Source organism: Eurosta solidaginis, chromosome 3 (assembly GCF_040869045.1).
Source record: "Eurosta solidaginis isolate ZX-2024a chromosome 3, ASM4086904v1, whole genome shotgun sequence".
Classification (NCBI taxonomy): domain Eukaryota; kingdom Metazoa; phylum Arthropoda; class Insecta; order Diptera; family Tephritidae; genus Eurosta; species Eurosta solidaginis.
This window is the reverse complement of record NC_090321.1, coordinates 263,856,044-263,873,179: the sequence shown is the minus strand read 5'-3', so window position 1 is coordinate 263,873,179 and position 17,136 is coordinate 263,856,044. Positions and strand designations below refer to the sequence as shown.

The window sequence follows — 17,136 nt, the reverse complement described above, 5'->3', positions numbered from 1 at the left end:
GATTTGGACCATATTTGGAACACATAATACATACATGAATAGAAAACGGCCTGTAAAAAAATCACCGCTAGGTGGCGCAAGAATGGAGATATTCAAAAAAATCGTGTATGTGGTCCGATTTGGCTCATATTTAGAACAAATATTACACATAGTCCGATAGAAGTGACATCAAAATATTTTGAAGTTCGAGGAGGGACAAGCATACGTGGAGCAGAGTCGAGTAAAATCTTTGGAAGGGTATTGAGGATTTAGATTGTAACAAATTGTTAGGAAAGAGTCCGTGTAGTAATGAATCCCTAAATGAACTAAAAAGAATGAGAAATAATAGGCAATTAAATAAAGACTAAAAACTTGAAAATAAAATAATAAAAAAAAATTTTTTAAGTCAGATGATTTTATTGAAAACAATACTTACATGAAGTAATAATAATACTTAAAGCTAGAAAATAACTAGATAGGTCCTTGGTACTAGTCATCACACTCATCATCAATCTAGGGAGTTGATCAGACAATTAAATAAAAGCGTTGGACGCGTAGTAGTAGTTAAGTGATACTACACATATATGTACATACAAGGCAACGAAGAGATACTCGGAAACACATGTAATCATCAGCCGAAGTAGTACTCACGCATACACAAATAGGTATACATGTATATAGCTAATAACCAAGCAAGGGATACAATTGTTCTGGAATATAGTTTCGCGAAATGACTATACCTTAGGAGAAATGGATGAACGAGAAAACTGATAGTATAAAAGCAGCGCAAGTTGAGCAATCAGTGCTCAGTTTTGATTCAAGCACGCTATTGGTTGTGAAGTATAAGGGTTATTGTGAAGTACTTACAAAGTAGTCTAATAAAGACCGTTTTGCATTATTGAATATTGGAGTTATTTATTCAACAGTTTAGCGATTCGAACGTTAGCGGAAGGTTTGGAATAAGCGGAATTTACCGAAATTCGTTACAATACGTTAATTAAAAAAAGTTAGGATAGGTCCAATGTCGAACTCTGAAAGCACATGACTATGTTTTGAAGGCAGCTTCGAAAAGAGAAAGAAAGCACTTTGTTTTTGCCTCTATATAACCGCATTAAAGGTCCTGAAAAGAACAACTACATTTTTTACGTAAAACAAAAGATTTGCCTCAATACCTAGAAACAATGTGGTTTCGTCGTGTGGTGTTATTATTAGGCCTTGATGCCCGACTGGGGCGAAAAAAAAGTAGCAAAAGTCCGTCCCTAAATTTGAGGAACATAAAAAACAGCCGAAATATTTTTTATTTGTTGTGTGACGGGGTTATTTGACATTTGATTGATGTTCTGAGATCTGAAGTCGTTGTCTCATAGCTATATCTTCTCACCTAATAAATAAATAGAATTACCAGGGGCCGAAACTGTTATTCCTTTTATAATATAATTCCCTACAAAACTATTAATTTTGGACTTTTAATATATTTGGATCAAGATAAAAATTATTTTCGGATTTTTATTACCTGAGTCCGATAGAACTAGTTAAACTCGGACTTGAAAAAATAAAGGCCGGAAATAAAAGTTAAATCCGGACATTTATTTTTAAGGCCAAATAAAAGTCCGGCTTGAGAACAAAGAAACGCTTATCTGAATTAAAAAATTGTTATTTCGGATAAGCCGTTTCAAGTCGGACTTTTATTTTGGCCTTAAAAATAAAAGTCCGGAAATAAAAGTTAAATTACAAGTCCGAGTTTAACTAGTTCTATCGAACTCAAAAAATAAAAATACAGATTTTACTTTTATATGTGGACTTTTATGAAAAAAGTTCAAAAAATAAAAAGGATGCATGATTCGACGTGATATTGCTATAGGGATACCTGGGAACTCAAACATTTTTACCTCAGACAATTTTTTGACCAGGACTTTTTTCGACTCCGAAAAAAAAAAAAAAGAATTACACTATGGGGAATTATAAATAACTAAGATACAAATATTTTTTTTACAATGCCTATGAGTTGCCTACTAAACACAAAAATTCGGAAAATTATTTTGCTTTCATTACCTAAACCTAAGAACCATGTACTAAAACATTTCCAGTCATCAATTATATAAAAATTCTATAAAAATTGTCTTATTATATTTTCTTATTTTTTATTTATTTGCTTTTTTCCTCAGAGCCATGGCAGCGGGGCATTAGTGCTTTCCGCCATGTTAGATTTTCTCACCTTCGCTTTATGTGTGCCTTACAGCGAAACTACAGATGGCAAGCAATTTGATATTCTTTTAGAACTAGTTGCCGATCGTGGTCGTTATTTGTATAAATTATTCCAACATCCTTCATTGGCAATTGTCAAAGGAGCTGGCCTAGTTTTGCGCGCCATCATCGAGGAGGGTGAACTGCAAGTGGCACAGCAAATGCAATCACTGGCCTTAGATGAGGCGGCTTTGTGCCGTCATTTACTTGTTGCATTATATACACCATCTAATGATCCAACATTGGCTGCCCACCGTCAGTTATCGCGTCACCTAATTGGTTTGTGGATAACAGAAAATGAGGAAGCAATAGAACTCTTTAAACGCATATTTGTAAGTTTGTTTTTTGAATCTTAGAAATATTAGATATTACTTATAATTAAACTTTTTTTTACAGCCTGCTGGTTTGCTTATGTTCCTGGAGAGTGAGGAGAGTGTTCCAAAGACTGACGTGGAGGATGATAAGTTGAATTTTCGGGATAATTTAAAACTTGCGATACAACATTCCAATAGAAATAGAAAGAATATAATTGAGAAACACTTACAAGTATATGTTTTTAACTAAAAGTTTTAAAAATTTGCACTCACAAAGTTGTTTTCATATATTTCCTAACAGGATATTAAACATTGGGGTATGAACCTTTTGGAGCAACAGGATCCCGCCGCACAGGCAATCAAAAATCGTCCAGTTGTACTGCGTAATCGTCGTCAGCGCAAGAAAAAAGATGATACTGTTTTGAATTTACCTTATTTCTTTTATAATTTTGCCAAAGATCACAGTCTGCCGAATTTGATATGGAATCATAAGGTAAGGAAAGATATGCGCGCGAAAATTTCATAGCTGATTACAGCGAGCTGAAATACCCCCAGCGGGTTAGGGGGTTAGAATATACCCGCGGTAGGTATGCCTGTCGTAAGAGGCGACTAAAATACCAGATTCAAGGAATTGTGTAGCGCAACCTTTGAAGGTTTAATGTGGCCATATAAATCGTTCCCGATATGTTCGGGCTAGCACCTTAATGGAGCTCCGTTACCGGAGCGTGCCGGATCTATATGCGGCAAAGGAACATCACATCGATAACACTCCCCAAAGCCTTCGGGGAGCAACCTTATCGCTACAACAACAACAACAACAGCGCGCTGAAATAATTTTTTTTTAACAAAATTCAAAATAGAAAATACAAAAATTTTATAAATTTATCGTTTTTAGACTCGTGAGGAACTGCGTATTTGTTTAGAAAATGAGCTACGCCAATTTATGAATGATCGCGATTTGGCTGGCAACATGATTGTGGCGTGGAATTACCAGGAGTTTCAAGTTACTTACCAGGTTTTTATTTGGCCTTTATTTTTATGAAACATTTAAATTAATATTAACTTTTTTATGTAAGTGTTTGGCTGATGAAATCCAAATTGGTGACTATTATATACGCCTAATATTGGAGAAGGATGATTGGCCACAAAATCTTGTAAAAGATCCGTAAGTCTCTTTTTTATCTCGGCCACGGGTACAGTTCGAGCAATAAACGAAAACGATTTCAAATTCATTATATCGCACACTAACTACAAAAGAGTCACAACTTGAAAAATGTAAATGTTCAGGAGAGAAGAAAAACGGTTTATGTGAAAACGTCTGTAATGTTATACTGAAATCCAGTTTTACAAAGAAGGAGACCTTCATTATAAAATGAATTGACGAAATTTTGAATTATGACTATTTGCCTACTCCTACATTCACAATTATTTCATCAAAAAGGCACATTTCACAATAATAAAAGCAAATTTACTTACTCTTTATGTATAAAAAGACAGTTTTAATTAATACACAGCGAAGTTAAAAGATAGTCAGAATTTAAAATAATACGCTTTATGCGCAAAAAAACTGTTCGCTTGTACTTAAGCACATTGACACAACTAAAAATAGTACCCATTAGTTGATACAGCGCAAGCGATGCAATCAACACCAACTGGCATAACGATAATTTTCGAGTTAAAGAATAAAATAATGACAACGAAATTTAAGGATGGTACTGTGAATTGGTTTATGGAAAAAACCGATTTTGAAAAATTTTAAGTTATGACTCTTTTGTAGTTAGTGTGCGATATATATGAGGAAAATAATTTATTGGTAGAGGTCCTAAGCTCGGTTTCACGATTCGGGATTAAGATAAGCTTATCGCTACAACGTTGGTCAAATTTTTCCCAAACTATTGAAAAAAGTTTCTGAATTTTCTGATTGATTCTTGATTAAATACTTCATTTATGATTTTCCGAGATAGCTCATTTATTGACTGTTGCATACATTAGCTTGATTTTTTTATGCTCTTTCCTATTTAGAATCGAACTCTTCAATGCACTTTATCGCCGTGTCCTCTGTCGGCAACGTGTCAACGATGATCAATTAACTGTGGTATCATTACAAGCACTTGCAAAAGTCTATCGTCGTTATCATAAAGAAATCGGACGCTTTAGTGATATGTCCTATATATTACAATTAACTGATCGTGTTAGTAGTTATAATTAATTTTGTTAATATTTGGATTTTATTAATTAATATTTTTTTTTTTTTTAATTAATACTAGTGTCTCTCGCCATCGCTTCGTGATGCACTCATTAATCTGATATCCTGTCTAGTGCTGGAGAAATCAAATTGCCGTCCACTTGTCGATCACGTACAGTGCCTTGTTGATCTGATAACTTTGGCACATTTGCATAAGGGACGTGCACAGCCAAATACGAAAACGAATGTTATAGAGGCTGGACCAAATATGGAGGCATATGAAGAAAAGGATTGGTATTATAATATTGAAAAAGAGGGCCAAAAACCTGAACGTCAAGGTCCTATAACATACACAGAGTTAAAAGAACTCTGGCAGAAAGGTGTTATAACACCAAAAACACGTTGTTGGGCTATAGGTATGGATGGTTGGCGTTCGCTTCAACAAATTCCGCAATTAAAATGGTGTCTCATAGCAAAGGGTACACCCATCTATAATGAAACTGAACTTGCCTCTAAGTTGTTAGATATACTTATAAAATGTACGAGCTTTTTTCCGAGTCGCACACAAAACGGCGCTGCCGTACTTATTCCTGGGCCAAAATTATCACGCAAGCTATCTGAATTTGTTTGCTTACCACATATTGTACAAGTTTGTCTAACGCACGATCCTGGTTTGTTGGAGCGCGTTGCTACATTATTATGCCAGATTATGGAAGACAATCCGGAAATGCCGAAAGTTTACTTGACAGGCGTATTTTATTTTATGCTCATGTACACTGGCAGCAATATACTGCCTATAACAAAGTTCCTAAAAATGACACACATGAAACAGGGATTTCGCAGTGATGAGGTATGTATTATTTAGATATTCAGCCCGATGCTAAACAAATATTCCTTGCGACTTTTTCCTTTCCCTATTTTCTATTTCTCGTATTCTAAGTAAAAAATCATTGAGAGTTTTTCCACTTACATATATTCCTCATATTCTGAACAATGTTTGAAAAAAGGTAAAAGCGGTTGTAGATTCAAAGTGATATATTTTTGGGAATGAAAAAGCATATGAAGAAGTTAAAAAGGGGGCATCCCTCGAAGCTTTCTACGTAGACGTTCGATTAGATTGGGCTGGATTAAGAGAAGGTGAGAGGTGCACATGTTCGACCAAGCGGGAAAGGCGTGGACCCAAGCGCGGGGATGCAAAGTGTCGAAAATCGTGTGTAGGTCTTACAGCCTTAGATCCACAAAGTTGGTTGACGGGTATTCCGACTGGATATGCCCTCTGGTGTCACATGCCTTTAAATCAGGCTTGGTCAGTGATAGCAGATGTAGAAAGTGCAGGTTGTAGGAGGAAACTATCGAGCACGTTTTGTGACCGTGGCCTGCGCGAAAGAGTTATTTTATAACATAGGTCCTGGTTTTTGATGGGGATTTTTCAGTTTGGTCGTTAAACAAACTTTTGGTAACACTTAGAACTCATACAGTGTATATGAGGGCCTCATGACCCTGCCAGTTCAACCTAACCTAATCTAGGAAAAAAGAATTGGAGGATTTTTTCCGCAAGAACACAATTCGGAGGGAATATTTAAAATTATTTTTTCTTACAAGTGTTTACAGCAACGAAAAGAAAAATAGCAGTGGCGACTGTTATCAAGTTTTGTCAATTAAATTCTTTTTTTTTTTTGTTTTCGATATTTTAAGGAAATTTCTAACTATTTATTTAAAGTTCTCTTAACTCTTTTGAGTATGCAGTTTTGCAGACCAATGTCGATATTCAGAGAACTCCAAACAAAAAGTTGAAAATTTTAGAAATATATTAAGGTTTTTGAGATTGATATTAGAGAAAAATTACAAAATTTGCACACGACGATGGTTACCTGTTTCTGAGTTACACTTCTTTATCAGCTAGCTTTTCAAATTCAGCCATATGAATGCCCGCTGAACGATTTGTAATTTGTATTGCCTTTTTTTGTCTTTTTTTTTGTACACAATTATGTATAACTATATATATGCTAAAGTTTTTAATCCAATTTGTGTGGAACACTTTTAGGCTCGGTCAACAGAACTTCGTTAGTGCCATTGGATTTTTATATATTACACAAGCCGAAAGCATCTCAGACGACCCAGAAACCGGACTATATATTTTGGAAGGATTTTGATGCGATGAATCGAAATCTTGCCTCAAATTGCTCTATCAGGTCTGGTTTCAAGATATCCTAACCTAAAATGCAAAAAACACCGTTTTTGCCCATATTTTAGGTTATGTAACCTTGCAGATGTTTTCTTTCACCAACATTAAAGGACGACAACTTTAAATACAAGTCTTCTTCTTTCAGATGGCGTTGAGTTTGCTCAAATATCATTTTTTTTTTTTCGCTGAGATATCGCGTTTTGAAATTTTCATGTAGGTGTAGGAAAATTTAGAAACATGAAAATTTAAAAATGCGATATCTCAGCGAAAAAAATGATATTTGAGCAAACTCAAAGCCATTTTAAAGAAGAAGACTTCTATTTAAAGATGCCATCCTTTAATTTTGGTGAAAGAAAATATCTGCAAGGCTACATAACCTCATATATGGGCAAAAACGGTGTTTTTCGCACTTTTAGGTTAGGATATATCGAAAACCAGTGCTGATAGAGCAATTCTGAGGCCGGATTTAGATTCAGCGCATCATAAACCTTCGGAAATATATAGTCTGGTTTCTGGGTCTGAATGTTGGTTAAATTTTGTCGGTCTGTGTTATTTATATTGTAACGAATTTCGTGAAATTCCGATTATTTGCAAACTTCTGCTTATGTTCGTATCGCTAAACTGTTGAATAAAACACTCCAATATTCTGTATTACAAAATGGTCTCTATTAGACTACTTTAAGAGTATTTCGCAATTAAAATCCACTTCGCAATTGATAGCGTGCTTAAATCAAACTGAATACGGACTACTCAGCTTCTGCTGCTTTTATACTCTGCCCAAATGTCTAGACGTTTCTTCTTCTAGAATCCTCTACCTGTTTACTAGCCCTACGCGCGTGTATTTGCAGTGTGTAACCATATGCATGTGTATTTGTGAGCGAAGTACACTGAAAGAAATGGTGCTAGTAAAATCAACAAATCGGTTCTGTTGTTCTGGACTTAACGGAGATTCGATGGAATTGATCGAATTATGGTTTAATTTTTTTATTTTTTTTTTATTTTTTCTAAATTGGAAAAATTGTATTTTGTTTTTGGACTAGTTCTGGCCTTGAGCTCGATTTGAACCTTGAATCATTTATCAATAGGCCGATAAAAACAAAATAAAGTTTGAGTTGTTTTGGAATCGCTTCAACTTAAAGTGTTACGAAAATTAAACTTGCCGAATTACATGTAAAGTTACTCAAGTGGTGAATTACCTTCCTGCGATTTGATTCTTTACTTTTCTATAACTTACAAGTTCTCTATTTAAAATGTTATGTCAAACATTTATACTACAAGTTTTGTTCGAAACAATGAAGTGTGGCAACTACATGCGAGAGAAGAAATTGAGAATGAGCTGAGTTTTGTGGCTACTATTTTCATTTCTATATTCATATTATGTAACAAGCATGCGCATTTATGTATTCACATATTTACGTATTTATATGGCGGGCGTCGTGGTGTGATGGTAGCGTGCTCCGCCTACCACACCGAAAACCCTGGGTTTACACCCCGGGAAAAGCAACATCAAAATTTTAGAAACAGGCTTTTTCAATTAGAAGAAAAGTTTTCTAAGCGGAGTCGCCGCCGCTCGGCAGTGTTCGGCAAGCACTCCGAATATATTTCTGCCATGAAATGCTCTCAGTGAAAACTCATATGCCTTGCAGATGCCGTTCGGAGTCGGCATAAAACAAGTAGGTCGCGTCCCGCCAATTTGTAAGAAAAATTAAAAAGGAGAAGACGCAAATTGGAAGAGAAGTTCGGCCTAAAATCTCTTCGGAGGTTATCGCGCTTTACATTTATTTATTTATATGGCAACATAGGTACTGGACGAGCAAGTGGGCTTTTCCACTTGCACAAACTGATTTATTTTAAATAACTGATTTATTGGCGTATCCCTGGTGGGTATACGCTAGTGCATATTTAGTGGACTGACTCATGATTTAAAATTCTGTACTCTTTATATGCGCATTTGATTTTAATAATTTCTATTATACCTTGCCCTTGAAATTTACATACTTCAATTCATGTGCGTACGTTTGTGAGCTATGCTTGACCAGTGACCCATATCATATTACCGTTGAGAAGTTTTTTGTTTGTTATCAGCCGAGCCGCTGCTGCCATGCAGTTACCGATCTATCGACTGAGCTGGTTTGAGAGACGGTCAATGCTGCCGTTACTTTGTATGAAATGCAAAAGCCGGTGCAGCTATTCAGCGTAACTATTGTATGCATGTATGAATATATGTACATATTTATGTTGGGTTCTCAAGTGTAAATTTGTATGTTGTATGTAAAATATGATTTGCGATCAGGTGATGTTTTTTAGAACAGTGGTTGCTTAATAAATCCAACGTTTGGAGTGATATGTGCTCCAACAGGTACTTTCATACAAAGCAGTCGCAACAACTTTTTTTGTTCATTTGACTACTAAAACGGTCAATTACGAATCTACGATTTGTGCGCAGTTGATTCAAAATCTTGTTGCGATGGAAAAAAATTGACAGAAATTTCGGTTGAATTGACCCGTATTTCGGTTGATTTTACCAGTCTTTTTATTTCAGTGTAGTAGCTGATTATGACATGCGTTTGTGAGTATATCTCTGCTGCTTGTATGTATGTGTGAACATGATGATTAATTTGTTTACGTACATACAAGTGTGGCTTGCTTTATTGTTGTTGTGGCTTTACTTACTTAATATCAGATTAGTGATGTGAGTATCACTTAGTGTTACTAATATTCGTCACAATATGTATCTAATTAACAAGACACTCATATTGCTTTATACAATTTTTTTTTTGGTACTGATATTAGAGAAAATGGCATGTTACTGAATTTCAATTGGTTGATATTGGTTTGCTTAGTTTCAGTTGCAAAATTTCTTAAAATATAGAAAATAAAAAGCGACGAATTTAATTGACGAAATTTGAAAAAAAAATCCACTGCTATTTTTTTGTTTGATGATGGCTGTAAATTTAGAAAAAAATTGTTTCAAAGTACTTTTTGAATGAGTATTTAATTGATTTCCATACAGACATCTCAATCCGGAATTATGCATCGCAGTATTTTAGGTCAATTACTACCAGAGGCAATGGTATGCTTTTTAGAAAACTATAGCGCTGAGAAGTTTGCAGAAATATTTTTAGGCGAATTTGATACGCCGGAGGCAATTTGGAGTTCTGAAATGCGACGTTTGTTAATAGAAAAAATTTCTGCGCACATCGCTGATTTTACGCCACGATTAAAAGGGCATACAATGGCCCGGTAAATAAAAAAATATATATGTGACGCGGCCTATGAAAAGGTGACTCAAAAAGGAAATTGCGAGAAACAGCTGTTCTTTTTTTGAGTCATAAGCCACCTTTTCATAGACCGGGTCACATATATTGATTATTATTGAACTATAATTTACTTATTTATCTTTTTTCTTTAGCTATCCGTACCTTGCCATACCGGCGATCAGTTACCCTCAATTGGAAAATGAACTATTCTGTCACATTTATTATTTGCGTCATCTTTGTGATATACAAAAGTTCCCCAATTGGCCTATCGCAGATCCAGTACAATTATTAAAACATACATTAGATGCTTGGCGCAAGGAGGTCGAAAAGAAACCACCACAAATGACTGTACAACAGGCATATCAAGATCTTGGCATCGATTTGACGAAAATTCCAAAACCAGATGAATCGATAATACGTAAAAGTTATTATCGCTTAGCGCAAATGTATCACCCAGATAAGAATCCAAATGGTCGAGAGATATTCGAAAAAGTTAATCAAGCCTATGAATTTTTATGTTCGCGTTCAGTATGGTCATCCGGTGGGCCAGATCCCAAAAACATAGTACTGGTACTACGCACCCAAAGTATACTTTTTGAACGTTATCCTGATGGTAAGATTTGTTAGTTATATTGGGAATACATTTTTTGTTCTTATTGGTAAATTTCGTTTTTTTTTTAAGTATTACGTCCCTACAAGTATGCTGGCTATCCTCAACTGATTAAGACCATACGTCTAGAGACACGCGATGATGAACTGTTTTCAAAAGAAGTGCAACTTTTGTCAGCCGCATCGGAACTTTGTTATCACACTGTACACTGTTCAGCGTTGAATGCAGAAGAATTACGACGCGAAGAGGGCATCGAAGCCCTTTTGGAAGCATATACACGTTGCGTATCGATTTTGAGCGCAGATTCTAAGCCTGATTCGTTACACTACCAAGTTATTTCAAATGTAACACGTTGTTTTGAGGTGGCTTGTAGCTTTGAACGTTGCAAACAAAAAATTATTACGTTACCACAGTTACTTTCGGATGTTTGCCGTGTAGTCTACTTTAAGGTAAAAATTACACGTGTAATTAAGCTCTCAACTTTATATTACATTTTTCTTCTTCTCAAAACATTAAGCACACACTTTCTGTTAGTCTCGTCACCAACATGGCAGCAAATAATTATGAACTTCAATGTAATTTAGTACGCAATGGCGTGTTGTGGTCGCTATTGATTTTCTGGTTCGATTACGATTACACTTTGGACGAAAGTGGGGTGAAGGCTAGCGACAAAACCAATCAGCAACAAGTAGCTAACAATTTAGCTAAAATGTCTGTGTTAGCGTGTATTGCTTTAGCTGGTTATGGGCTAGACTTACATAAGGCAATAAATGGCCCAACTAGCAGTAGTGGTGATAGTGGTAATGGTTCGCCCACAACAACAACGAATGTAACTAAATCAAAACCAGCCATTACATTACCTTCGCCGTCGGCATATACGAAAAACGCACATAATCCAATACAAAATGTCAACAAGCAATTAGCGATTATGAATAGTGTATCAGCTGAACTGGATGCGCAAAATTTTATAGCTAAGCAGGACTCTAATGCTAGTAATAAATCCGATGATGACAAGGAGGGAAAAGGTGAATCGAATGACAGTGCAGTCACTAAAAGTGATAATTCAAACCTGCCAAAGTATACAATACTATCTGAAGCGAAAAATACAATTGTTAAGCAAGTGCTGGATCGTTTGCTTACGCCGTATATAGCTAATACATTGCCAAAAGATCGCGCCAGCGATGTAAGTGAAAAATGCAAATAAATAATATTTATTAATACATGTAAATTAGTACCCCTCAGCTCAGTTGAAAATTTATTGTGCTTTAAGACTTCTATGAAAATGTTACGCAAAACGTTTAAGATTAGCGCGAACTTGAGTGCTTTGAAAATTTCACTTAAACTGTGTTTGTGTAGGTAAAAGTAGTTTTCGTTATTGATATTAATAAAAAAAATTTCAAAATTTGCACGCGGCGATGGTTACTAGGACATGTTCCTGAATTTCAGTTCTTCATCAGCTAGCTTTTTGGGAGCTGAGTTTTGACCTCAAAATCTTCGCATTCAAGTGTAAAGAATATGAATGCCCCACTGCCCGCTTTATACTTTGTCCCTAAGTATTTTTCATTTCATTTCATATATTTCCTGACAGTATTAGCACATTAAGATCTTGTATGATGAGATAGGAGATCAGAATATACCCGCGGTAGGTATGCCTGTCGTAAGAGGCGACTAAAATACCAGATTCAAGGGGCTGTGTAGCGCAACCCTTCAAGTTGCCAGCGCAATATATAGCTTCTCCAAACCCAATTGTCAACCTCACATATCCGCGGCGAATCCTGTTTCACTAACAGACGAGGCTCTGGCGACCCAAAGCTCCTCATGGAACTTGGGGGTGGGGAGGGAGGTAATGGCCTGAAGGTTTAATTTGGCCACATAAATCGTTTCCGAGATGGTCGGGCTAGCACCTTAAGGTGCTATGGTACCGGAGCGTACCGGATCTGTATCCGGCAAAGGACCATCGCATCGATAACACTCCCCAAAGGCTTCGGGGAGCAACCTTATCGCTACAACAACATCTTGTATGATCTTTTATAGTATTGCCTTTTTTGTTGCTATTCTTCTTATACATGATTAGGTACCTACGAATACTATATGCTTTTTTAATCCAAATTGGGGGGAATATTTTCAGGCGCGTTCAACAGAATTTGATTAGTAACATTGGATACCCCCAGCGGGTTAGGGGGTCAGAATATACCCGCGGTAGGTATGCCTGTCGTAAGAGGCGACTAAAATACAAGATTCAAGGGGCTGTGTAGCGAAATCCTTCAGGTTGCCAGCGCAATATATAGCTTCTCCAAACCCAATTGTCAACCTCACCTATCCGCGGCGAATCCTGTTTCACTAACAGACGAGGCTCTGGCGACCCCAAGCTCCTCATGGAACTTGGGGTGGGGAGGGAGGGATGGCCTGAAGGTTTAATGTGGGGATATAAACTGTTCCCGAGATGGTCGGGCTAGGACCTTAATGGTGCTGTCTTACCGGAGCGCACCGGATCCGTATCCGGTAAAAGACCATCACATCGATAACACGCCCCAAAGTCTTCGGGGAGCAACCTTATCGCTACAACAACAACAAGTAACATTTGATCTTTAGCAGTACGTTTAAGCAAATGCTTCCGCTTCTCAATAGTATATCAATATTAATGATATGCATTTTACTAGCGAGACAGGCTCATATTACTTTACACAATTATATTTTTTTTATTGATAATTGAGAAAAATTACAAAATACCGTTCACCCTGACGAAAAGTTAAAAGCGTCTCGAGAACTCAATAAGGGATCCGTACGAAATAGTTTACACTACTATTTCAATGACCGCAACTGTTCATGCTACATTCGACCCCTTCCAATATTAGTTTATCCAGTTGCAACTTGAAATTTTTGATATTTTTCAGTTGTTTGGGCAGTCGATTGGTATTCATTTATTTTTTTCAAACGACTTTTATTTCAGCAGGAAAAAATTAAATTTCGCGCATGCTGTTGTTGTAGCAATGCTCGCCCCACCTAATAGCCGCGACCGATCACAAATTGTCATCAATATCCTCTAACGGGAGTCCAAGGAGACTTGCCGTTTCAACAGGGGTGGACCATAAGGAAAGGGGTGTTGGTTCCACATTACAATTGAAGAGATGGTTGGTGTCATGTGGGGACACATTTCAAGCGGGGCATACATTTTGTATGTCGGGGTTGATTCTGGATAGGTAAGAGTTTAACCTGTTACAGTATCCAGAACGAAGTTGAGCAAGAGTGATACGCGTTTCCCTAGGGAGTATGCGTTCCTCTTCCGCAAGTTTTGGATAATTTTCGTTAAGTACTTGATTCACCGGGCAATTCCCGGCATAAAGGTCCGACGCCTGTTTATGGAGTTCACCAAGGACCTGCTTGTGTTTTTTTACTTCATACGGCTGGGTTCTCAGGTGCCGTATTTCCTCAAAATGCTTACGGAGATGACTCCTTAAGCCCCTAGGCGGTGCTGGTTCATCAATCAGATGTCTGTTGGGATGCCCAGGTTTCTGGGTATTCAACAGGAACTGTTTGGTCAGCATCTCATTTCTCTCCCTGATGGGGAGTATTCTCGCCTCATTATGCAGATGGTGTTCTGGGGACATAAGAAGACAGCCCGTGGCGATTCTGAGAGCAGTATTTTGGCAGGCCTGTAGTTTCTTCCAGTGGGTGATTTTTAGGCTTGGCGACCATATGGGTGACGCGTAGCACGTAATCGGCTGGCTAATTGCTTTGTATGTAGTCATGAGCGTTTCTTTATCTTTTCCCCATGTACTGCCCGTGAGGGATTTGAGGATTTTGTTACGGCTCTGAATTCTCGGAACAATTGCGGCTGCGTGCTCACCAAAATGTAGATCCTGATCAAACGTCACACCCAAGATTTTGGGGTGTAGGACAGTCGGTAGCGTAGTGCCATCGACGTGGATGTTCAAAATGGTCGACATTTGGGGCGTCCATGTTGTAAATAAGGTCGCGGAAGATTTAGTCGGTGATAATGCCAGGTTTCTCGAGGCGAAAAAACTGGAGAGATCAGGGAGGTAGCCGTTTATTTTATTGCATAGCGCATCGATCTTTGGGCCTGGGCCTGTGGCCATTATTGTGCAGTCATCGGCGTAGGAAACGATTGTGACTCCTTCCGGTGGTGAAGGTAGCTTAGATATGTAGAAATTAAACAAAAGTGGGGATAGGACACCATCCTGTGGCACCCCCTGTTTAATTCTTCTTGGTTTTGATGTTTCGTTTCTAAATTGCATCGATGCCTGCCGACCACCCAGATAATTTGCGGTCCACCTTTTAAGACATGGGGGAAGGGTAGACCCTTCCAGGTCCTGCAGTAACGAGCCATGGTTTACCGTATCAAAAGCTTTTGATAGGTCTAGCGCTACGAGTACTGTTCTATGGTGGGGGTATTGATTTAAACCGCAATTTATCTGGGTGCTAATGGCATTTAGCGCGGTGGTAGTGCTATGGAGTTTTCTGAAGCCATGCTGATGAGGGGCTAGCTGCAAATTTGCTTGGAAATAAGGGAGCAAAATGGCTTCGAGCGTCTTTGCCACTGGCGATAGGAGAGATATCGGACGATACGACTCACCTATGTTAGCTGGTTTCCCAGGCTTTAGTAGCGGGACCACCTTGGCCATTTTCCATTTCTCAGGTATGACAAAGGTGGAAAGAGACAGATTGAAGACATGCGCTAAATATTTGAACCCCTCTTTCCCTAGGTTTTTAAGCATCGGCATGGCTATGCCGTCTGGGCCCACTGCTTTGGATGGTTTAGCACGACCAATGGCGTCCTCAACCTCTTTAGCGGTGATGGTGATTGGTGACGCGCTGAATTTGTGTTTATGTGCGTGTCTATTGGCTCTCCGTCTATCTTTGTCGACCGTAGGATGCATTATATATTGTCGGCAGAAAGCGCTCGCGCATTTTTTCGCGCCCGACAGCACTTTGTCGCCAAAGGCGATGGAAACTTTGTCTTTGTGCTTAGTCAGATTCGATAGGGACTTTACGGTGGACCAAAGTTTACCCACACCGGTAGAGAGGTTACAACCTCTTAGGTGCTCCTCCCATTTCGCCCGCTTGTGTTCATCCACAAGCAATCTGATGCGTTGGTTTATATCCCTTATTTGGGGGTCGCCTGGATCAAGCTGTCTTATGAGGTCACGTTCTCTCGCTAAGTTTGCGGCCTCCGCCGGGAAGTGGGGCCGGATTTGGGGAATTCTCCCGGCGGGAATGAAATGTGCCGAGGCGGATTTAATGATCTTACGGAAGGCACGCTCCCCTTGGCGGGCATCAGTTGGGATAGGGAGGGCAGCTAGGCGGCTGTCTGTAAAGGATTTATATTCTTCCCACTTTCCTTTTTTGAAGTTTATGAAAGTGCGTTTTTCAGTGACGATGAAGTCGGCGGTACGCTCAAGCGAAATAAGTATGGGCAGGTGGTCGGATGCCAATGTTACCATCGGCTGCCAGTTGACGCAGTTTACGAGTTCTGCGCTCACGATTGAGATATCTGGCGAGCTGTGACAGCTTCCTACCATACGTGTGGGGGCGTCTCCGTTTACTGTGCAGAACGTCGTTTCTTCTATTTGATCCGCCACCATCTCACCCCTACTGTCCGCCCGCAAGTTTGAATGACATAGATCATGATGGGCATTGAAATCGCCTAAGATAATGCGATTGTTGCCAGTGAGTAAGGCCCTGATATTAGGGCGGTATCCACTGGGGCAACAGGTGGCAGGAGGGATGTAGATGTTGATGATTTCTAGGTTTGCATCGCCTGACCGGACAGATAGGCCTTGCCGTTCTAAGACATTGTCCCTGCGGTCGATGCTAGGATCAAATATATAATATTGCACAGAGTGGTGTATGATAAACGCGAGGCCGCCTCCATTTCCGCTCTCGCGGTCTTTCCTGTGGACATTATACCCAGAGCAGGTCTGCAATGCAGATCTTGCTGTGAGTTTAGCCTCTCGAATCGCAGCAATGCGGATGTTGTGCCGCTTCATGAAATCGACTATCTCCGTAATCTTCCCAGTTAGTCCATTACAGTTTAACTGCAGAATTCTGAAGTGCATAAGGGGAGACGTCGCCACTCTGGGGGTAAGTGACGGGTGACTACGCCTGGGTTGGGGAAGGCTAGGACGCAATTGCTGTTGTGGCCATAGGACTGGGCGTCCTTGGGCAAGCATTGGGGTACCCGGATGATTTGGGTTTGCGACCTGGCAACATGGCGCGATGAAACCCGTCGGGGGGTTGCCGTCGCGGAGACCAGAACATCTAGGGAAGTGGCACCACCCAAGGCAGGAGCTGAATTGGTCGGATGTCGCAAACATATATATTCTGTGCTGGCAAACGGT

General features: G+C 38.9%; 1 protein-coding gene across 2 annotated transcripts in view; it reads left to right on the top strand.

Moving 5' to 3' along the window:
- Positions 1 to 17,136, top strand: part of Rme-8 (receptor mediated endocytosis 8) — a 73,706-nt gene that overhangs the window by 46,081 nt on the left and 10,489 nt on the right. For both annotated transcript variants that reach the window (XM_067776238.1, XM_067776237.1), the window contains exons 9-19: positions 2,145 to 2,555; positions 2,620 to 2,769; positions 2,839 to 3,030; positions 3,433 to 3,552; positions 3,614 to 3,702; positions 4,560 to 4,728; positions 4,805 to 5,572; positions 9,921 to 10,150; positions 10,320 to 10,780; positions 10,850 to 11,226; positions 11,295 to 11,960. In XM_067776238.1, the coding sequence (XP_067632339.1) occupies positions 2,145 to 2,555; positions 2,620 to 2,769; positions 2,839 to 3,030; positions 3,433 to 3,552; positions 3,614 to 3,702; positions 4,560 to 4,728; positions 4,805 to 5,572; positions 9,921 to 10,150; positions 10,320 to 10,780; positions 10,850 to 11,226; positions 11,295 to 11,960 (3,633 nt within the window). The remainder of the gene's footprint in view (positions 1 to 2,144; positions 2,556 to 2,619; positions 2,770 to 2,838; positions 3,031 to 3,432; positions 3,553 to 3,613; positions 3,703 to 4,559; positions 4,729 to 4,804; positions 5,573 to 9,920; positions 10,151 to 10,319; positions 10,781 to 10,849; positions 11,227 to 11,294; positions 11,961 to 17,136) is intronic.